Source organism: Stomoxys calcitrans, chromosome 2, assembly GCF_963082655.1.
Source record: "Stomoxys calcitrans chromosome 2, idStoCalc2.1, whole genome shotgun sequence".
NCBI classification, from domain to species: Eukaryota; Metazoa; Arthropoda; class Insecta; order Diptera; family Muscidae; genus Stomoxys; species Stomoxys calcitrans.
In genome coordinates, this window is record NC_081553.1 from 192,812,838 (window position 1) to 192,837,135 (window position 24,298).

At 37.3% G+C, this 24,298-nt stretch overlaps 1 protein-coding gene and 1 long non-coding RNA gene across 5 annotated transcripts in view; one reads left to right on the forward strand and one right to left on the reverse strand.

Annotated features, from left to right (window-relative positions):
* Positions 1 to 359: 359 nt before the first annotated feature.
* LOC106088152 (MYND-type zinc finger-containing chromatin reader Zmynd8) overlaps positions 360 to 24,298 on the forward strand; it is a 31,133-nt gene continuing 7,194 nt past the window's right edge. For 2 of the 4 annotated variants that reach the window (XR_001221390.2, XM_013253524.2), the window contains exons 1-9: positions 6,909 to 7,099; positions 7,171 to 7,392; positions 7,464 to 9,047; positions 11,586 to 11,752; positions 11,906 to 11,987; positions 15,116 to 15,287; positions 15,356 to 18,276; positions 18,335 to 18,847; positions 18,914 to 19,192. Coding sequence is in view for 1 of the 4 variants with exons in the window: in XM_013253524.2 (XP_013108978.2) it covers positions 7,554 to 9,047; positions 11,586 to 11,752; positions 11,906 to 11,987; positions 15,116 to 15,287; positions 15,356 to 18,276; positions 18,335 to 18,847; positions 18,914 to 19,192 (5,628 nt within the window). In the remaining 3 variants the exon portion in view is untranslated. Of the gene's footprint in view, positions 888 to 6,864; positions 7,100 to 7,170; positions 7,393 to 7,463; positions 9,048 to 11,585; positions 11,753 to 11,905; positions 11,988 to 15,115; positions 15,288 to 15,355; positions 18,277 to 18,334; positions 18,848 to 18,913; positions 19,193 to 24,298 lie in introns of those variants that run through there. The other 2 variants (XR_001221391.2, XR_001221392.2) reach the window with 2 other exon arrangements.
* On the reverse strand, positions 4,428 to 6,697 carry LOC131994987 (uncharacterized). Its single transcript, XR_009397028.1, has 3 exons — positions 6,340 to 6,697; positions 6,066 to 6,253; positions 4,428 to 5,998 (listed from the first exon to the last, which is right to left on the reverse strand). It is a non-coding gene; the product is annotated as an uncharacterized LOC131994987 (long non-coding RNA).

Genomic DNA, 24,298 nt, shown 5'->3' on the forward strand with positions numbered 1-24,298 from the left:
ATAGCGATCATATTTGGCGCCAGGCAGTCCGTCTCTTGTAGGATACCGGAAATATTCCATCAGGTCCTGGTGACCTAAATGGTTGGAAGCTTCTCAAGGCTTCCCTTGCCATAAAGTCCGAAACGATAGACCTTCAGTCAACTTTATTGTTCTTGAATACCGGTGTGTTCCGTCGTATCCGATGCAGAATACGATTTGACCATGTCCTCTGTAATCTTTCATACACTGTTTTCAGACCAACAAATGTTTTAATCGAAAATCTATGCTCAATATTTTATCGTATATTCAAAACCGACTCTTAAAAATAATCGGTGGCATCGTTTATCGGTTAACATCGTTATCGAATTGCCAAATCGCCATTCGGTATTGTCTGGTGCGTTTTACAAGCATACTTATTTTTAATTCATTGAAAATTGTTGAATTGATTTGTTTAATGAAAGTAAAAAGAAGCTAAGAGAAAGGAAACCCTTCCAAATTGATAAAGGGCATCTTCATTAGCATCAATTGTAAGTTCTGGAGTGAAAAACGCTTCGCAAATAGCGGCAAAAGTTGGCAAAAACGGTGACCAGACAAACAACATACATAAAACGGCAAAGTTATAGAAGAGGGAAAAGGCAACGGCAGCAGCAGTAGCAAATAAACAGGAAATATTCGACTCGCCAATCTCGCCAAGCAAAGTCAACCGTGGAGGAGTCAACCAACAAACAACGAATAACTTAGAGTAAGGCTCGGCTTGGTTACGTACTTATTTCGCAGCAAAACGATTAAGGGAAAAGCAAATTCCCATAGATTGAGCCTCATTTTTGAAAAAAACCAAAAAGTCGCTTTGTGGCTTGGAATCCCTTTGCTCATTAAGGAGCATTTCAAGATCAACCAACTCTCTACAGGTATGTATTAATGTAATAGTTTACACAGAACATCTAATACTGTACACATTGTCTATTTTCCTTCAAAGTTTTCCCGGGGCTGACAATATTATGGATTTTGTTCTTGTTCCACTATTCTTGTCTTAGATATTTGTTGTCACCTAAGGTTTGCTTGCTTGTCTTTTAACCTAACCATCTTCTGGAAAAAATAGCAAATATGTAATGCAGTCTTGGTTGCCGCCATCGCAGGGCAACAAGCCAGCAAGCAAGTCTATCAATTAGACAATCGTAAATCTATACATTCGGTTTCAACGACGTGCAATGTGTATTTACGTATGAATGTGCCACCAAGCATGCACTACATACATACATACATATTTTTTAGTTTGCTACTTTCAACAATTGCTTTCAATGGCTATGCTGTTGTTGTGGTGTTGGTGTTTTTAGGTTTCTTCTGGTTTATTTTATTTTTCATCATCATCCTAAACAGCTCTGACTGTTTATCTTTGGTTTTCGTTATTTTATTCGTGGCATATTGCTGTGGGCCATAAATACAATAGTTGTTAGACCCGGTACAGACATACATTAATATGTCATCCAAGTTTGTTAACCAAAATTCTCCTGTAGTTTTGTGTATGTAGACTTTGATTTTGGATAGGGATTGGAGACATTATGATTTTCCCTAACTTCAAGTGCAGATATGTAGATGCACGCATAAAAATGATTCATGTTAAATGTTTTATTTTTTGTTTTTTATTATGTTACGCTTTTGGTATTTTATCCATCCTGAATATTAAAGTACTGTGTAGTTTGAATTAAAGCTGCATGTAGGGGTCAAATATATTCATTATATTTCAACGCCAACTTGTTTGCTGTGCAAAATTACGACTATACAACAAATACGATTTTGAGTCATACACACGCACACACTGGCATCATAATACATGCATAGATATGTACATCTGTTTAATTTCCACAGAGAATTTAGAAAGAAAAATAAGGCTTCAAACCTATTGTACTTTGAAACTCAGTTTCAATTATTAAATACCATTATACCTAAAATGGTTGTGGCTTCCTATATGTGCACCTTATCAATTATGTCACATAACCCCACTTCATTGACTGCCTTTAGTAAATGGAATGCAAGACTTCAAAATGTTAGGTTAGGTTATAATAGCCGTCGGCATCTGACCCACTCAGATATGTTTGTTCATTGTTATATCATTGGAACAAGGAGGCCACCGTAGCGCAGAGGTTAGCATGTCCGCCTATGACGCTGAACGCCTGGGGATACCATCAGAAAAAATTTTCAGCTGTAGTTTTCCCCTCCAAATTCTGGCAACATTTGTGAGGTACTATGCCATGGAAAGCTTCTCTTCAAAGAGGTGTCGCACTGCGGCACGCCGTTCGGACTCGGCTATAGGAAGGAGGTCCCTTATCATTGAGCTTAAACTTGAATCGGACTGCACTCATTGATATGTGAGAAGTTTGCCCCTGTTCCTTAGTGGAATGTTCATGGGAAAAATTTGCATTTGCATCATTGGAACAAGAGAATACCCTTCTAGTTCTTACTGGCCAGGTGAATATTCACTTCAATATGCGCAAATACAGAGAAGATTTTAAGAAACGAAAACCTAAACAAATCTTTTTTTTTCTTGCCAGTGCGGGATACCTAAATAGAAGATGTTTTGTAATATTCTCTTCCCCGCCCTTCTTGCAGCTTCTGCAGAATTGGTACCCGACAAGTTTTATTAGCAAGTTTTTTAAACATACAGTCATCAGCTAATACATTGAAACTTCTACTCCAGCCAACGGAAGCATATCGATACAGCTTTTCAAGTTTCAAATCCATAGCAAACGGTTCAATGCGTTGTATAATCCGGCACAGTTAACGTGTTTTGTTCTTTTCCTGTAAACCACACACCAGAGTGCCTTCTCAGTACGCTTCTGATGCATGTCAGGATTGTAAAGAACCATTTAACCTGGATGGTTGGCTTTGGCTGAACGGTATTCATAATCTTTCAGAGTCGGTGAGTTGTAAAGTTTAAACACCGATAGGGGAGAATAGTCATACTGGCTACGTTGCAAGGTGCTATGCGAATGTAGTCATCAATGGGTTGTTTCTATAACAGTATTATGTGTCCTCATCCTTAATTTGCTTGCTGGGATTTTTAAATATCCATATTAAGGAAATCTGCTACTCACGTAGGCTGACTCCAGGGGTATCTGTTGATAAGTCGAGTATGATAGGCTGTGTACATGAACAAGTGACGTGCACGGGATAACTTAAGCACCACACAGGCTGCTACTTTAAACTCCGATCAATGTGATGTTCATCGTTATGATGAGAAAATCATCGTGATCAGAGAGCTACTGCATCAACAATGTAGGAAAATAGTCCATATGAAGTAGCTGCAACTGCATTCGCGGACAGTTAGCGGTATCAGTGAAGGGCCGGATGGCGCCAGCTCTTGTTATTTTGTGTCCTAATCCTTAATTTGCTTGCTGGGATCTTTTGAATATCCATATTAAGGAAATCTGCTACTTGAACAAGTGACGTTTCACGGGATAACTTAAGCACCACACAGGCTGGCACTTTAAACTCCCATCAATGTGATGTTCATTGATCATTGTTCAACAGTGTAGTGAAATACTACATATCTAGAGATGGGTTTCTACCGGGTAAATACCCAACGTTTGGGTATTTATTGGGTAAATACCCAATAATGCCTTTTTATACCCTCCACCATAGGATGGGGGTATACTAATTTCGTTATTTTGTTTGTAATACCTTGAAATATGCGTATAAAACCCCATAAAGTATATATATTCTTGATCGTCATGACATTCTCAATACCCGGTATCGGGAGATCGGTCTTAGGGCAGCTATATCCAAATATTGTCCGATCTGAACCGCACTACACAAAAATGAATATGGGTCTATCAGTACTCACTGTGCCAAATTTAATCGAAATCGGATGAAAAATTACCAATTTATTGCCTCAAGACTTTAAGTCTGGCTATCGGTCCATATAGCGGCTATATATAACAACAACCGATTTTATGAAATCAGAAGATCAGGTTTATATTCAAAGAATATGAAATAATCAAAAAATTTTTGAAAAATTTCTGCAAAATTATAAATTCCCAGCTCTGGGTTTAAATGGGTAAATACGAGGGTATTTACCCAATTTTCCGGGAAAATACCTTTTGGTCCATCGTCCATCTCTATCCATATGGAGTAGCTGCAACTGCATTCGCGGACAGTCAGCGGTATCGAGTGAAGAACCCCAATGAAAGGCCGGATGGTCTCAGTTCTTCCTGAGTACTTATGATGCCCGATATGACATGGAGAGTTATTGGAGCTTTTAAATAGTCATTGATCTGCCTTAAGGAGCTTAACGAGGATTGCTAAATCCAAATGCAAGTATGTGGCTACAACAACAACAGATGTTGTGCCTTGCCGTTCTAAAGGGTGGTTTTTTAAGAGCTATAGGAAAGTTTAAAAAAAGAAAACATCAGATTCTGAAAAATACATGAAGTCTTTATTTGAATCGATGGTACGGTCCACAAAATGTAATGTTTGAAAATTATTTCATGCAAATAGTGACCGTGATTGCTCCTCAAATGGTCTATCCGCTTAGTCCAATTTTGGTATACTCTTTTTAACTAACTCACGAATAAATGCTTCAATGTTGTCTTCCAATGCGTCAACTGTCGCGGGCTTCTCCCTTTCCATTGAAGCCCCACAAAATATAGTCTAGAGGCGTTAAATCGCACGATCTAGGCGGCCAATACCGAAGGTGAAATAAAATATTCACCGAACTCGCCTCTCAATAAGTCCATTGTTACGGGTGCTGTGTGGCTTGTGGCACCGTCTTGTTGAAACAACATGCCATGCAAGTCAAGTTCTTGCATTTTGGGCAAAAAAAAAAAAACGGTAGCGCTCACCATTCACATTTGCGTTACGATTCGCATCTAACGAATCCTTAAAGAAGTACAGTCCAATGATACCACCAGCCCATAAACGACACCAAACTGTAACTTTTTGTGGATGCATTGGTAGCTCTTGCAATGCTTCTAGTTGATCTTCACTCCAAAATCAACAGTTCTGGTTATTTACGTACCCATTGAGCCAAAAAAAAGCTTCGTCGCTGAACACACACACAGCGCGCGATGAATTTTCTTAACAGAGCAAGCCTTTTGATTATAAAATTCAATAAATTTGCAAGCGTTTTTAGTTTGTAAGACGATTCATGGCTAAATTATAGATCAAATTGAAGATGTTTGACAGTGAAACAAAGCACGAAACGTGCGTGCGCGGTTTAAGCCAGTGTTGCCAAAAGATAATAGCTAAAAAACACCCTTTAGTTACAGGCGGGATACATTTGTATGTAAAACGTTGACATCAATTTTAGTAGAAATAAGGGCGTTTGCATCTCGCAACGTATTTGAGCCAGATATACTCTGCTATTTAGATAACGCAGCCTCGTGGCTTTTGATCTATCTATCAGAAGTTTTCGCCATGCTTTTTGCAAATATCGCCATCACCTTAGTTGGTCTTGAATGATTGGATTACAAACTAGTTTGGTGTTCGCCAATCATATGTATGGGCATTTAAGGGGTGGAGTAGTCAACAGCCCATAGATTTATACAGGGAACTTTCTGGGACTTTTTAACCTCTACCTCATCCTCTATTACACAACTTGCAAACAGCGTCGATAGGCGGACAATTGTACGATAATGGGTTCACGTTGATGACATCTGCGATAAGTAAAACTTTTACCTTGTTATTGTTGAAAAGAGAGTTCGGTTATCCACTCCATGCCACTATGGACATACACCTAAGCCAGTAGTCAGCTTGTGCGCTCTAATTACTAGCAAGGAACCTCGAAAAAAAGGACCATCGAAGCGTAGAAGTTATCATATCCTGGAATCCTGGCAAGACCAACAGAAAAAATGTTCAGCGGTGGTTTTCTCCTCCTAATGATAACAACATTTGTACAAATATGTTTCGCACAGCGGCACTCCGTTCGGTCTCGGCTTAAGGCTCAAGTTTAAGGACCGCACTCATTTATATGTGACAAGTTTGCTCCTGTTCCTTAGGTGGAATGTTAATTTGCATTTGCAACCTCCAATAAAGAAAATCTATGTCAGAAACTCCGTGCTATTTATAAAATCCCAAATTGTTTTCCATACCACGCCCCTAAGTTGGTTCATGTCCGGTATTGTGTGAAGAAGTTTGTTAGCACCAACTGCAACTGTCATATCGAATGCCATCTCGAACAAACGAAACTCAATATGGACTCTCCCGAACCAAGGATCCAATCCAATTCGATTGAAAAATTTAGAGACTGTATGTCGTCATTGGCGCTAGAATCAAAGTCCTATAGTAGAGAACCAGCTTTATCATTTGAAACTGTGGTTGTTTTATATAAAGCGAAGAAATCGATTCTTCTCGATTTAAAAATACCTTTTTATTAAAAAAAAATCCAAGTCTCCAAAAATTTACAAATTCATAACTAATTCCAACTCTGTGTGTATGGGTAAGCAGCTGGTGTTGACTTGCGGGCCCACCTTCATACATACATATATACAAAAAGGCACACAAAGATTTGTGCATGCCGCCCCAACAATGCGCTCCATCAAGCCTCTTTTTACTTTTGTACATACCTACATGCGCTCGCTTTCTCTCTCTGTCTCTCTCTCTCTCACTCTCTTCGCCCATCGATGATTTTCCCATGTGGTATTGTGAGCAAGAGCAACCCGCTGCTATTATTCTGGCATGTGTGTGGTGTTTGTATGTTTGTTATTATTCCCTCTATAGTTAGTAAAGAGGCTGCTGTGTGTTTGGCTCCCCCTATATTATATTTTGCGTATTTGTCTCTTGTGTTTGTGTATTACTCGTTTTTTTCCTACACTTTGTGAGTTTGTCTTCTTTGCGCTTTTATACAAAGTTTTATTCAATTCATTTGGTCTCTGCTGATTACGAACACGACGGGACGGTTGGCTACGCGGTCGACAACACAATAACAAAAAAACGAAAGCGGCAACGACGATGATGAAGATGGTGATGATAATTATATATCAAAAAACTAGTACAACAAAATCATACATAGCTCTATAGTATACTGTATGGGGGGTACTGAGTGACCGATTGACGGACAACTTTGGCCACGACAACAACGAGCGTTTTAAGACGATACAACGATTCGTTTTCTTCGTCTTTGTTGGTATAAATAAGAAATTTCAATAATCAATTCGGTTTTTTTGTTTTTATATTTCTCTATTTTTTCTTATTTAGTTCTGAGCAAGGCAAGTTGCACTCGGCACAAGTTGAAAGAAGAATAGAAACCACAACGCATAGGCGGAGATCTCTACACCACACTCAAGCATAATTGCCACATTTTACACAAAAAGGCAAAAAATTGCGATTTAATGCAAACCCAAAACCCTTCTATAGAAGAGCCAGTTAGCCAGCAATAAGAAGTGCTGCAGCATTACACTACGATCGCCGCGGACTTATGTAAGGCAATTCATTATTTTTAGAATATTTCCCATGTCGCATAGCTAATAATTTGCATATTGCATTTTCAGATAATCGAAACAGGGGCGGCAGTAGCCGGCCGGACTAATGGTTAGGCGATTTTTGTAGCTGCTGCCGCGATTTATGCTAAAAAGACCACAATGGATTCGCACGCTTTGGGCAGAAATGATTTCGAATCTATGACCTTTAATAGGCTTGATGAAGCTGGCGTAGATGTAGATTCCCAACATAAAGGTCAAGAGTACCCAGAAGTTAGCCAGCATCAGGCCTTGCAACATAATGGTGATAACAATGAAAAACCCTTAGAAGTAGCTTATCCTTCCACGATGGCAGAAGATTGCAATAATGGAAACGAAACTGCCATGCAATCTGAATTATCCTTAAAGATGGATCACAAAATTGCTGAAGTCCGTTACCAATTACAACCCAATTTTAATATTGAACGTGATAAGCGTATTCCACTCATAGTACAGGAGGATAGTGGCCTCATTAAGAAAATAAAAATATCGACAGCCCAAAAGTTGGTGCAAAGTTTTGCTCAAAGTGTCGAATCATCCACACCGAAAAGTGTTAAAGCTTTACTCTCGGAAGACAAATCGCCCCTGCAGCAACGAAGCAGCACCCCATTATCACGAGAGTTTATGGCTTTGCAAAAAACCCAAAATGAATCCAAGATTATAAAGAAATTCGTAACCGATGCCATGATCGAAAAGACTCGCAAAGCAAAGGTTAAAGATCAAAATAACAGTTTTGGCCAACAAACATCGACAACTTCACCTGAGGACCATTCCTATACTACATTTCCTCGTCAGCGCAACAATAATCACAACAACGCGTCTATTTATACTGAAGATGCTGACGGTGAAATGGAGGGTGTTGGCCAGACAAAACGCCTGCGGAAAAAAAGATTTGTGCCCCTTAAAAATGAGGAGAGTCAGCAGCGTCCACGCACAAAAAGCATGCACGACAGTGACTACAGTGATAATAGCAACTCTTCGTTTTCCCAGCACGTTTACAAAAAGTGGCCCTCGGAAGAATTGCTGGCCAATGCAGCGAGCAAACGCACCAATATGCGTTCGGAAAATTCACAATTTGTGCAGAAGCATAAAGAATTTTTGCAACATGTCATTAACTCTACCAAGGATACACCCTTGCGACGATCGCAATCACATTCAGCCGATTCTATGGGAAATTTAAGTCATTCCGGCAATTTGAATCATAGCAAATACAAAAGTCGCTCTTGTAAACGTTTAGCTGCGGAATTCGATACAGACGATGAAAAAGATATGCTGGAATATAGTGTCAGAACACGTTCACTTTCCCATACGTCAGGTAACAATTCTGGCGTGGAATCTAACACTGATCATACAAAGCGCAGCCGATCCAAGGAGAGATTTAGGAAACGTAAAAAATCGGATGCCAGTGAAGATGATGATAAATCCGCAAAGCTTTCTCAGACTTTAGGAATGGAATGTTCAACTACCACCGAAGAACGCGATGATTTGAGTTTGTTGAACAGCAGTAATAATTCAGTAATGATAGCTAACAATTCGATGGATGTGACTACCACTTCGGTGGAAAATTCAGACCATATGGCTAATAATTTAAGAAATATGTGGTTACCACCACCCAAGGTAAGCATATGCAAATGCCAAATAGTACTTATTTTAGGTATCACGACAAGATAGAATTAGAAAAAGGAAGAAGAAGAGTGCACATTCTGGTTGGTAACCTTGAAACCCAGTCTTAACAAATATTAGGTTGAATAAGGGGCATGTGTTTAGCAACCTATACAGTCAGTCTTTAGATGTATTGTGTACGATCTACAAAAGAAGACGAATATATATAGAGTTCTCCTACAGTACATTGCAAGCTAGTAGTATGAAAAGAGAAGGGAATCAAAAAAAAAAAAAAAAACAACGAACATGACAATATACGAGCCCGCTAAGGAATAGTTGTGAGCACCACACAGGCTGGGCTATCGGGAGCGTCTACAGGTTGCGGATAGTGGAATGCTCCATACAGAGTAGCTGCAACTGCTGTCGCGGAAAATCAGCGGTATCGAGTGGAGAGTCTCAGTGAGAGGCCGAGCGGCACTGCCTCTTGCATAAATACTGGGTGCCCATGATACTCGATATGACAAAGCGGGTTATTGGCGCCTTAAAATAATCAATGGCCATCATGTTGCCGAGGCGATCGCTTTTTTGGACCGGAACGAGCATGCTCACTTACAGGAGCTAGGCGAAGATGCATCAACAACATACGAGAGATCGAGTCTAGACAAGGAAAGAAGTGTTCACCCATAATCCTGTGCCTTATATCCGTTATTACGGGGCAGTAAATCTATAGGTGGGAGACCGTTTCCAACGTCCCAAAGAGATGTCCCTCTGCGACACGCCGTTCGGACGCGGCTATAAAAAGGACGCCGGACACCACTCATTGATCTGTGAGAAATTTTTCCCTGTTCCTTAATGGAATGTTTATGGGCAAATTTGCGTTTGCATTTCCTAGGAGCTCAGTCACATCTGTATAAACATATTATCCTGGAAATTGGAAAGGACCACCCTGGACCATAGTTCGTTCGGGAGCAACGGGAGGAAGACTCCATCCTCGGGGAAGGGCCATCGCCTGTATCAACTCGTTTATTCTACGGACCTCACAACTTTCGAGTGCGATTGAACCACCGCTGTACGCATCCAGTGCACCGTGGCAGGTTTAAGTTCCCCGTGGGTTCAGTTCCTTTTTACCCTTTCCACGGTGGTGGAGTTTTCTCCGACTCAATTCGTTCTTTCGGGATTCGTGTTGTTTTTGTTGTAGCCACATTTTCATGTGAAGGAAGCGATACCCGTCAAGCTCTTGTTGTTGAGCAAGCTCGTTCCGGTCGAAAGGATCGATCGCCGCGGGAACTGGGTGGCCATTGGTTATTTAAAGGCGCCAATAACTCGCCTTGTCATATCAAGCATCATAAGCAGTATTTGTGCAACAGCCGGTGCCGCCTGACCTCTCACTACTGCTGATTGTTCGCGCAACCTGTGGACGCGCCCGGTAGCTCACAGCTAAGCTTCTCATGACAGCAACGACTACCACACAGAACGGACCTCAATGTTTCTGCCTGCTTGGTGCTAACAGCTATCCCGTTCCGGGGTCGGAATTAATGATGTCATTGCGCAAATAGACAGTTTAGCCATCGAAAAATAATACCCCTAAGTTTTGCCCCTGGCCATGGTGATTCAACCCTATCAGTAGCGGGATCACTGCCCATTTTCCAGACATCGGGATCTATAAGAGTGATCAAAGACAGGTTGAGGACAGTAGTAAGGTTTTCAACTCGTGGTGAATCCAGATTCTTCAAAACATCAGTGTAGAGATTCCGTTGAGGCCCAACGCCTTGGATGAGTTGGCGCCACGGATGACATTCGTAGCTACGACCGCGGTAAATTGTGATGGCTGTCCAAGGGCTCGGAGACCACGAATACGGCGAATGGCTCTCCTCCTTGCCCTGGCTTTGGTGTATGTCCATAGTGCCATGGGTAGGATTTATATTCGCATCCTCTTTTCAACTCAACAACAACTTGCCATGAAAGAGCGTAAGAAAGAATAAGAGCTGGCGTTAGAGGGCAATACGTGATGACGAGTGACAAAATTTAAAGACACAACATATTTGAATTGCTTACGATATTTCGTTTTTCCTTTATTGCAACTTTCGGTTGCAAAGAAACAAAGCAAAATACGAAAAAATGTTCGAACGAATGCTCGAATCAAAACAGAATAACCCGAAAATGTTGCAGCCCTCAATGTGAATCCAATTGGAATACAATAAAAATGTTGTGTCTTTAACGCTAGTTATTTTACGGTACGGGGAAGACAAAGCAGAAACCCTCTCTTGATTAGATCTTATGCTCTTTGCTTGCCATATGACAACGCCAGGGAATTCGGGTTAAAGATCTTTACCTGTCAATTATCTCAATAATGTAGAAAACATCCAAAGCAATTATCATTCCCAGACGACGATAACAAAATATTTGTATCACTTATAAAAATAAAAAAACAAACAAGTACCTATTCAACATTTTCGATAATTATTACTACGCAATATCTTTTTTTTGCTTTTGTTTGTTTTTACTAATCAAGCTTCTATGCTTCTTCTTTTCTCTTTATATTACCTCTGACAGCCCGGTTCGGATAGTTTCTGTTGGAAGTGCCATGAAGCCAATGTGAATATAGCATGTTCCAAATGCATACGCAGTTTTCATGGGGCATGTGCCAAGGTTAAAGACGATGGCATATGGATTTGTCCGGACTGTACCACTGTGGATAATATATTGAATAGTACGAAAAAGTGAGTTCATCTTTCTGTTAAAGACCTTGCATATTTACAGTTCACTAAATGAGAATTTTCCCTTCTTTTATGGCTTACTTAAAATTTATATCTTACGCACATCTGTGTGTGTTTGTATGGATGCGGCTGCTGATGATTGCATTGCTGTTACAGGTCGCGACGCAATGAATTAGCTGGGGACTTATTGAGTCAATTGCTCACCTACGCTTTAGCACGTATGCGGCACAGCAAAGGGGTAAGTATGGTACAACATGTACTTATTTTAGTTGTTGTTGGTAATTCCTGTATGTTACATTTGCAAAGGTTTTAGTTATAATATTGAGCTAAAAATTAAATCGGCTTATACTCATTGATAAGAATCGATTACCCCATGCCTTTTAAAGGAATGTTATTAGGCAAATGCATATACCTACCTATCTATTTAGTAGAGTTATAAACCCATTTTCCCCTTTCGCTAGGTTATATAAAATAAAAAAAAATTGAAAAATATTTTTATTTTGTATAATTAATAGGTACCTAATTTGTTTTTTGGCAGATATTTTGCCCCCTCTCTGAAATACCAAACATTGCTTGCATTGCATTGCTCCGATATTCTTTTGTTTAATTATTATTTTCTTATACCCAGAGAGGTGCTGCTGCCACCAGCTTAAAGGTGTATTATTTTCTTTCATTTGCTCAATTTGTGTTTATTTTTTTTTATCGCTGCTCAAGTATTCGTTGTTTTTTTATTTTGTTTTGGATTCATTCGTATGTGTGTATGTGCCTGCACAACGTATTACAACTACAACGCTAATGCTTGAGGTGTGCGTGAGTGTTTGTGAGAGTATTGAAAAATAATCATTGGAGACTTTTTAGTTTGCACTCTTTTGATTGGCATTATTTTGTAGTTTTTCTTGTTCGCCAAGAAATTCTCTCACCATCTAAAAAGTGTTTTTTTTTCTTCACTGCATATTACATTTCTAAGTACATATGTATGTATGTATATACATAGATATTTCTTTTCGTTATTAATATTTAATACTCGTATACGATTTCTTAAGTAAAAGTAAATAAATATCGTTTTAATCTGCGTATGAAAATGACATGGGCTGGAGTTTTGAGCTACGATCTGTGTGGTACCGGGTGCGTTCTCATGTTGTGGCTGGTGGAGTGGAAAAAAAAAAAAAAAAATATAAAAAAAAAAAATTTAAAAAAATTTAAAAAAAAATAAAAAAAAATTTAAAAAATAAAAAAAAATTTAAAAAATAAAAAAAACTTTTAAAAATAAAAAAAAATTTAAAAAATAAAAAAAATTTTTAAAAATAAAAAAAAATTTTAAAAAATATTACAAAAAATTGATCTAGTTTTTTTTTAAATGCAACTAAAAAAAAATTGGTTAATTAATTACAGCATTATATTGCCGATTTATTTTTTACTTTTTTCCTAACTTGAGCTAGAATTTTTATAAGTCAACTCTTCTCTGGGTATTTTTCTACCCATTCGGCGTTAATGGGTTAAATAACCAACGGGCATCACTTCACCATCACACGACGATCGGTTCTATTGACCGGAACGAGCTTGGCGTAAAGTATATATATACTTGATCGTCTCGACGCTCCGAGTCAATCTGGCCATGTCTGTTCTTCCGTCTGTCGAAATCACGACAGCGGTCGAACGTGTAAAACTAGCCGCTTGAAATTTTTTTTTTTTGGGATTGCAAATGAGCCATATCGTATCAGATATAGATATAGCTCCCATACAAACCAATATCCTTATTTGACTTCTTGAGCCCTTACAAGCCGCAATTTTTGTCCGATTTGGCTGAAATTTTGCATGCAGTGGTCTGTTATGACTTCCCACAACTCTGCCTAGTTCGGTCCAAATCGGTGAATAACCTGATATAGCCGCTATATAAACCGATCTTCCGATTTGACTTCTTCAGCCCTTACAAGCCGCAATTTTTGTCCGTTTTGGCTGAAAATTTGCATGCAGTGTTCTGTAATGACTTCCAACAATTCTGTCTTGTACGGTCCAAATCCGTCAATAACCTGATACAGCCTTCATATAGACCAATCTCCTAATTTGACTTCTTAAGCCTTTACAACCAGCAAGTTTTGTCCGATTTGGCTGAAAATTTGTATATAGTGTTCAGTTATTAGTTCCAACAACTGTGCCAAGTACGGTCCAAATTGGTCTATAACCTGGTATAGCTCCCATATAAACCAATCTCATGATTTGACATCTTTAGCACCTGCAAGCCGCAAGTTTTGTCCGATTTAGCTAAAATTTTGCTCACATTGTTCCGTTATGACTTACACCAACTGCGCCAAGTACGGTCCGAATCGGTGAATAACCTGATATAGCTCCCATATAAACTGATCTCCCGAATTGACTTCTTTAGCCCCTGGTAACTGCAATTTTTGTCCGATTGCTCACGGTGTTCCGTTATGACTTACAACAACTGCGGCAAGTACGGTCCAAATCGACCTACAGATATTGCGATAGCAAATTTTGCCCATGAACATTCCACTAAGGAACAGGGGCAAACTTCTCAACTATCAAACCTATCAATGAGTGCAGTCTGATTCAAGTTTTAGCTCAATGATAAGGGGCCTCCTTTTTATAGCCGAGTTCGAACGGCGTGCGCATTGCTACACCTCTTTGGAGAGAAGTTTAACATGGCATAGTACCTCACAAACGTTGCCAGCATTAGGAGGGGAGCTATAACCAGATATAGCTCCCATATAAACCTGTCTCTCGATTATCCCTGTTCGGTTCCTACAAGCTTTAATTTTTGCTGGTTTGACAGTTTGGTATGTAGAATAAAATTATGCCCTTCAACAAAATTTATTTCGTATAAATTTTTAGCAGAATCCATGGTGATGGATTCTCAAGATACGGCCCTGCAGAACTTAGCACGCTTTTACTTGTTTTATAATGCGTTTTGACAATTGTTCGGCCAAAAAATCGAAGTTATTACTACGCTTAAGGGTTGATACACTATTCGGCTTTTTACATGAACAGCTGTCAAACTCCATACAAAAAAAAAAAAAAAAACGTATAGGCTAAAAACAGTTGAAATATATATTTTTTTACTCTAATGGCTATAAAGGATCACATACAACTATGAATCCTAGTGTATTATGAATGTAAGATTAATTTATTGTAGTTACGATATTTTCTTAAAGTTTTTCGCAACAATTCCTAAAGCTTAACAGAATACTCTGCTTTACATACGAAACAGCGGGTTGACCAAAACAGAGTTGCCAGTGTTTACAAAAAAATATATTTACCTTTATGAGGGCTACCTTTAGCCAGGCAGCATAGAAACAGCTGTTGGAAACACCGTTATAATCAATTTATTTATTCTTCATTTCTTTGCAGACCTATCCGCCAGAAATGCCCTATGCCAAAGTCAGCAGATGCCGAGATCTTATTGTGAATCCAGTGAGTTTTGCAACTCTTGAGGAAAAAATCAATTCAAAGGAATATCGTTGCACTGAGGAATTCGTTAACGATACAAAATGGATGGTACACAATGCCCATATTTTGCCAAGTAAGTCACCATACCTTGCCAATGTAAACCAAATTCTACTTTTTTATTTGAATTGCATTTCCTTTCAGACAAAAATAAACTGACTTTGGCTACTAAAAATATTTTGAAAATATGTCGTCAGGAAATTAACGAAATCGATACCTGCCCCGAGTGTTATCTAAATGCAAACAGCCGCACCGATTGGTTCCTGGAAGTCTGTTCACATCCTCACCTTTTGTTGTGGGCTAAATTGAAGGGCTTTCCCTATTGGCCCGCCAAGGCAATGAGCTTTAGCCAAAACTCATCGGTTAATGTTCGTTTCTTTGGACAACATGATCGGGCATTTGTATCGGCCAAGGATTGCTTTCTCTATTCTCAGCAAGATCCAAATACACAAACTGGCAAAAGGGCAGCCAGGGAATTGGCCGATTGTATGAAAGAGGTGGAGCTACATATCGAGAAGATTAAAAACAAAGTGGGTGGCTTTAGATATGCCCCCTTTAAGACCCCCTATGATCCGGGCGATGAAATGAGACAGTTGGAGGAGATGATGCCGGGCGTACGGGATTTCATTGAAAAACAACAGGCTGTAATTACGAAGCCTTCGTTGCAGTTTAAAATCTATAAAACAGCCGATAACAATTTGTCCATAGTACAAAAGGCTTCTAGCACTCCAGATCTGAGTGCAAGTCATCAGCAGCCGTTACAGACGTTGCTGCAAGATGCAGACTCAGATTTGCATAATGCATCATCGGCAAAGAAAAAGAAATTGTCATCTGCCTGCGAGGAGGAAAAGAAAGTCGAGGAAAATGCAACCGTGACATTGTCCTCGGCTAAGTACGAAGTAATAAAAAAAGTAACTTCGGACGATAGTAACTCCTCGAAGCTGAGCACAGTCATATTGAAACGCAAGTCGGCGAATGGCGGCGAAGTCAAGAGGAATCCAGAAGACGAGCAAGTGGAAATTCCATTGCCCAAAATTCAAAAAACCGATGAAACCCATGGGGGAGAGGATTTCGAGAGGAATGCAACAATTAAATGTACACCGGAAAGGGTCCTTCTGGAAAAGTCCAAGAGTAAACATGGTAAACCAGAGGCAAGATTCCCTGTGTTGACTATTAAGCCACCCAAGGATATGAAAACTACATCAAATGAGTCTCCAAAGCCTTTGAAAATTGTTATCACCGGAGTGATGGAAAAAGAAGGGGGGGCATCCACCTCTACAACGAAGCCATTATCACAAAAACAGAATGAATCGTCTTCTCAAGCCCAACAGGCTGTGGAAAATCTTGTTAAAAATAAACAAGGAGTAACCATTAAGAAGATTCTCAGAGATGCTACAGTTGTAACAACATGCAACAACGGGCCCAACACCTCCACCACGGCAATTCAAATTGGCAAAAATACAACCAACAACAGTGAGGTAAGCGCAAATAAAGCCCAGCCTAGCAAACCAATTGAGAAAGCGCAGGAAGCTGCCCCTAAAAAAACAGCGGATGAGGATCAACAAATAACAAGTGCCCTAAAAGGTCTGGTTCCATTTGTGGAAATCAAAAAGGAAGTTTTATCCGACAATGAAGAGGAATTTTCTAAAGAACCCCCCAAGACGACAATAGAAGACAGCAATACATGCACAGCTGAAGCGATTGTGGAACAACCGGAAGCAACAGCTGCTCTTGTAGGGAATAGTAGACCAAGTTCTGTGGCGCTTACATTATCTAGTAACAATTCTCCTCCAAAAATAACCGACTCCAACCCCCTGCCCACCACTCTCATAACACAAGTCAAAGACGAAATATTTTCCGATGAAGGAGAGCCAGCCACAGCAGCGGAAGAGCAAATTGGAGATACCCTTAAGCAAATGCCCTCTCCTCGCCCACCCTCAGGCAGTGGCTTCAAGAATACTGCAGCAGAAATTCGAGTTGTAGGCGGCACTACAATACAGAAAATTTCCAATAAAAATACCCCCCCACCACAAGGCAACAATGTCCATACCAGCAAAAGAACTATGCTCAAGGGAATTCCATATGGTCCATTACCAGCCTCCGCATATGCCAAACTTTGTGCAGAACCTTCGCAGAATGAAAGCAACGTTGGCATAGCGACAAGAGCAAAAAGATCTTTTCAACAAAATGTTTTGACCACAGATAAACTCAGAGGCAATACCGACAACCCCAGCGTTAATGGAGGCCCAGCTTTAGTTGCTGTTTCGGTCGCAGGCACAACATCTGCAGCCGTTAGCCAAGCTAATAGCATTCTGAGCAATCATCATTTGGAATCCAATGCTCGGCCAATGTCAAGGAATACCATGGTAGCTATACCAGTAGATGTGGCTGCCACCTCACGTTCAACAGATTCTTTGGGAGGTACCATGATGTCCAGCGTTCCGGTGCCACCACTGACAGCTGTCTCAAAAACCGTACCATCTGCCAACAATGCTTACCAGTCAGTTGCCCGCAATGCCGCAGTTACCCTAACAGTATCTGGGACATCGGGAAGTCTATCAAGTCCTACTGTGCTGGGAACAAAAGCCCCTGTGGTTATTTCACCATTAGCATCAACGGCAACAGCTTCGTCATCTGCTACGACGAGTATAGCAAGAAATTCTCCAGTAAACATAGTTTCAACAACCATCCCTCCCGCCTCTACTGCGACAACTTCATTGGTAACAACCAGCTCAACTTCCATGCCGCCTATTCCACCTTTGTCACTTTCAACTCCTCCTCCTTTGGCCGGTCTCTCGGGTATCAGCTTGAGTAACTCCGTGCTGAATGGCGCTGGCATAGCAGCAGAGACAATTCCCACGCCCAGCGGCAGCATTAATCCCAACACCCTACCATTGTCTGCTGAAGCACAAACACAGACACAGACACAGTTAGCTGAAAGTATTAGCCGGGTTCTGCCCAAATTGGCTCCGCGACCCAAATCCCTTTTGCAAACGGAACTACGTCCTGCGTTTCCCGCACAGGCAGGTCCTGTGTGCAATCGCCTTTATCAAAACGCATTTAAGGTAAGAGCAAGAATTTTTGTTTAATGATCAAACATTTTAGACTTGATTTAAATTTCAGATAACGGACTTCTTCATGACAGCCATCGAGGAGACCATGGCTGATTTGGCTCAAGGGGACGAGGTTAGTTTGCAAGCCAAATTAGCTTTGGTAACCATGGAATTGGAACGCGCCAAATCCGCCCAGGAGGATATGCGTAAATCCATGGAGGCCGAAAAACAACGGGTGGTGAATGAGACTCGCAAACAATGCCAAGGCGAATGGAAACAGCGTGAGGCAGAATGGAAACAAAAAGAAATTGACTGGAAACTACGCGAGGTTGAGTGGAAGCGTTTGGTTGAGGACACCAAACGCAAACAGTGGTGTGCCCAATGTGGTAACGAGGCCAACTTCTATTGCTGTTGGAATACATCGTACTGTGATTATCCTTGTCAGCAGTTGCACTGGGCACGACATGCTACCAATTGTGCTCAGACTAGACCATCCAGTACCCCAGATGCCAGTAACACCAATAGATCCGCAACTACAACAACCACAACGCCAATACAAAAAACCACATCTCAATCTCAAGAGGTATTAAATGTTTTCTAAATTAACTGTCCATGGAATAACGATGTGATTTACTATTTGTTTTTTTAGCGCCTGCACATTGTGAAATCGAATCAATCATCATTACCTGCCAATATTCATACAAAATCATCTCCATCGCCATCATCCTCAGTTGCAATGTTAAAAAAAGAAAAAACTGCGAAAAATGCTTCCACGGTACAACCAAGTTCGGCATCTTCGTCCACATCGCGCTCAGCTGAAGTCTTAAAATTGCCCCCAACTACATATATCAGACAGATCAACACTGCCTCATTGGGTAGTGGCCAATTGCGCTGTAATACAACCTACAGCATACCCGTCGTTCAACGGGTAAGTGTTTGTAAGCCACATTTGCGAAATATTCTCTAACAACTTTAAAATTTGATTTTCATAGAAAATGCATTGAATTGTTTGATTTAAAAGTGAGAAGTTTGATTTTCATAGAAAATGTAATGTGATTAAAATTGTGGTTTTTAATTTTGATAAAGAATTCAAAGTATTTGATTTTGCAGGGAATTTCTTTAAATAATTGATTTTCATAAATTATTTTTCCAGAATTCTGATTTTTGCCCAAATTTTGGTTTTCATAGAAAGATTTTTATCGGTGGTATTTTTTCCTAGGAAAATATCTTGGATAAAAAACAACTTAGAAAATACCGGCAAAAAAAGATTTTTACAAATTATTTTGTACAAAATTTCCTTTTATTTAGATGTTGATAAAAAAATTATCGATATTTGATTTTTCGATATTTTATTTATCGATATTCGATTTATCGATATTCTCTTTTACTAGATTTGATATTTATAGGCAATTTCGTCTAATTTTATTTTAATAAAAATTGTATAGATTATTGAGCGATTTTACGATTTTTGGTTTTTAGAAATTTTTATCGAGATTTATCGATTTTTATATAAAAAGTTTATGATATTCCATTCCCATAACATATTTCATAGAAATTTGACTTTTATAGTAAAATTAGTCGCTATTGGGTATCAATACGAAATTTTGTCAAAATTAAATTTTTATCGATTTTTGATTTCTAAAGATAATTTTTATTGGCATTCGGTTTAATGGAACATTTTATGGATATTTGTATACTTTAATACTATATAATCAAAAAATAAAGATACATTTTTTGATTATATTTTTTAGCTTTTTTTAATTTGATATCGATGAAAATTTTATCGATAATTGTTTGTTTTTAGAAAACTGTAAATGTTCGTTATCTATGGAAACATTCACGTAATTCATTTTTTCGGAAGAATTTCGTCTAAATTTGATCTTCATAGGAAATTTGGCCCATTTTTTGATTATCATATTTTTTGATTATATATTGGTTGCCCAAAAAGTAATAGCGGATTTGTTAAAAGAAAGTAAATGCATTTTCAATAAAACTTAGAATGAACTTTAATCAAATATATAATTGCCATTTTGTTCGATAACCTTTTGCCATCTTCCTGGCCTTTATCTGCAAAAAACTGAACCAAGTGCGATTTTATAGCCTCATCATTGCCGAAAGTTTTACCATTTAAGGAGTTCTGCAAAGATCGAAATAAATGGTAGTCTGATGGTGCAAGGTCAGGGCTATATGGTGGATGCATCAAAAGTTCCCAGCCAAGCTCACTCAGTTTTTGGCGAGTGACCAAAGATGTGTGCAGTCTAGCATTGTCCTGTTGGAATATGACACTTTTACGATTGACCAATTCTTGTCGCTTCTCCTTGATGGCTTCATTCAATTTGTCCAATTGTTGACAGTAAACATCCGAATTAATCGTTTGGTTCTTTGGAAGCAGCTAAAAAATATACAACACCCTTCCAATCCCACCAAACAGACAGCATAACCTTCTTTTGGTGGATATCAGCCTTTGAAGTGGTTTGAGCTGGTTCACCATGCTTGGACCATGATCGTTTTCGACCAACGTTGTTGTAAACAATCCATTTTTCATCTCCAGTTATGAATCGTTTTAAAAACGGATCGAATTCATTGCGTTTAAGGTGCATATCACAAGCGTTGATTCGGTTTGTTAAATGAATTTCTTTCAATACATGTGGTACCCATATTAAAATTGACGCCAAACAAACAAATGTAAACAAAATTTCGCGCACTTTTTTTCTAAAACAAGCTAAAAGTAACAGCTGATAACTGACAGAAGAAAGAATGCAATTACAGAGTCACAAGCCGTTGAAAAAATTTGTCAACGCCGACTATATGAAAAATCCGCAATTACTTTTTGGGCAACCAATAGAAGATTTTGTAGATGATCGATTTTAATGGAGAATTTTTAGGCAGATTCATTTTCAGGAAAAACGTCCACTTAGTTTGGTTCTTGAGATTCCATTGCAGGATATTGTCCGGCTTTAGACCATTGTTTAATGTTTTCTATTCAAAGAATAGTATAGCAAAAAACATTTAAAAGTAAAAGAATATTTTATAGATATTTGATTTCAATAGTAATTGTTATCGATATTTGATTACCATATGAAATTTCGAGTATATACGATTTTTGATATTTTTGGAAAACTTTTTTGTATTTTAATTGATTTTAACAGAAAATTTTTGTCGATAATCGATTTAAAAAAAATATTGTCGGTATTCGATTTTTCGATGAACAACTTTGAAATAATTTGATTGTCAGGGATAACATTATTTTAATTTGACTTTTAAAAAAAATTTTTGGGTAATCGATTGTTCTATAACAATCGATTACTGTTATCAATATTCAATCGATTGTTATAGGAACTCCTATCAATATTCGATTTCCATGGAAAAATTCAATGTTTTTATCTGTCGGTATTTGTTTTTATAAAAAACTTGTAAAATTAAAAATTTTCTATGGAAATTTTTCATTTATCGATTAAATAAATAATTTCCCTATTCGATTTTCATTAACAAATTATGTAAATTTGTATAGAACAATTCGTCTATAATTTAGTTTATGAATATCGAAATTCGATTTTCGTAAATAATATTTTCAAAATTTGATTTTCATATAAAATTGCTGTTTTATTGGAGTACTAGATAGTGTAAATAACGATTAATCGCTTCTTATTATCTGTTATTGCAAGATATCGATAACTTTCCAATAGAACTTTGCAATGATATTTTTTCCCGACATCTGACTTGCACATCTGGGACTAAAAACGCGGTTAATATAATCGTTCAAGATTATATTCGATTTTAATCGAAAATATTGCCGTTGAAGTTTAATTTTCATAGAAATTCGATTTTGTAGGAAATTATATCGATTTTTTGAAATAATTATCAAAATTAATTTTTCATCGATGTTATCAAAATTCTAGTTTCAAAGGAAAGTTTTTGATCGAATATTCGATTTTGATCGAATATTCGGTTTTTATCGAATATTCGATTTTTATCGAATATTTGATTTTCATCGAACCCTCAATTTTTATCGAATTTTCAATTTTTGTCGGAAATTCGATTTTCATCGAATTTTCAATTTTCATCGAAGATTTGATTTTCATCGAAAATTTGATTTTCATCTAAAATTTGATTTTCATCGAAAACTTGATCTTCATCGAAAATTTGATTTTTTATCGAAAATTTGATTTTCATCGAAAATATGGTTTTCATCAAAAAAGTGATTTTCATCAAAAATTTTATTTTCATCGAAAATTTGATTTTCATCGAAAATTTGATTTTCATCGAAAATTTGATTTTCATCGAAAATTTGATTTTCATCGAAAATTTGATTTTCATCGAAAATTTGATTTTCATCGAAAACTTGATTTTCGTCGAAAATTTAATTTTCATCGAAAATTTAATTTTCATCGAAAATTTGATTTTCATCGAAAATTTAATTTTCATCGAAAATTTGATTTTCATCGAAAACTTGATTTTAATCGAAAATTTGATTTTTATATGGAATATATGGTTTTCATCAAAAAAGTGATTTTCATCGTAAATTCGATTTCATCGAAGATTTGATTTTTTCGAAAACTCGATTTTCTTCAAAAATTACTTTCGAAGTTTCGATGAAAATTTAATTTTCATTAAAATTTAATTTTCTTCGAAAATTTCATTGATATTGTTACCGAAATTCCATTTCAATATTATATTTGATTTTTATCGGAAATGTCTAAATTTGACATTTACAAACGATTCCGTAGAAATTTAATTTGCATAAAAAAAAATTTATGGAAATTTGATTTAACAGAAAATATATAATATTCATATTCGATTTTCATAAAAGAATTATGGAAATTAAGTTTTCATCGATATTATCAAAATTCGATATTATCAAGAAAATTTTTTTGTAATTCAATTTTCATCGAATATTCGATTTTTACAAAAAATTTATTTTCTAAATCCTCAATTTTTATCGAATCTTCCATTTTCATCAAAAATTAGATTATCATTTCATCGAAAATTCGATTTTCATCGAAAATTACATTTTCTTTTTACATTCGAATTTTCATTTTCATTGAAAATCCGATTTTCGTCGAAAATTTGATATTTATCGAAAATTAGATTTTCATCAAGAATTATTTTTTCAACGAAAATTGGATTTTCATCGAAACTTTGATTTTTATCGAAAATTCGATTTTCATCGAAAATTAGATTTTCATCGAAAATTCGATTTTCATCGAAAATTCGATTTTCATCGAAAAATCGATTTTCATCGAAAATTAGATTTTTTTTCGAAAATTAGATTTTCATAAAAAATTAGATTGGAATTCTTTTAAAAAATGATTAAATATCGGTTTAGAGAGAGAAAATTTCGTCGATTTTCATCGAAAATGTTATTGATACTCAAGCTTCATCGAAAATGTTAGTGATACTCGATTTTCATCGATATAAGATTTTCTTCGAAAATGATGGTAAATGTAATTTTTATAAAAATTTTAAAATGTGGTTTTAGCGTGAATTTCGTCGATTTTCATCGAAAATGTTATTGATACTCGATTTTCATTGATATACGATTTTCATAGAAAATGTTATTGATACTCGATTTAATTGATATACGATTTTCATCGAAAATGTTATTGATACTCGATTTTCGTCGATATACGATTTTCATCGACATAAGATTTTCATCGATATAAAATTTATCGATATACGATTTTCATCGATATAAGATTTTCATCGATATAAGATTTTCATCGATTAAAGATTTTTATCGATATAAGGTTTTCATCGATACAAAATTTTCACCGATATACGATTTTCTTCGATACACGATTTTGATCGATATACGATTTTTATCGAAAATATCGATATTTGATTTTCATGGAAAATGTTTTCGATATTCGAACAAACTACAAACAAATTTCGTCGAATTAAGATTTTTATAACAATTTTCGAATTTTGTTTCTTATAAAACAAATACATTTTTGGGGTTGGTTGGCAACCATATTTCAGTCGCGTTGCCAACATTTCATTACGGTGAGCTAATACCTGGAAGTTTTTCAAGGAA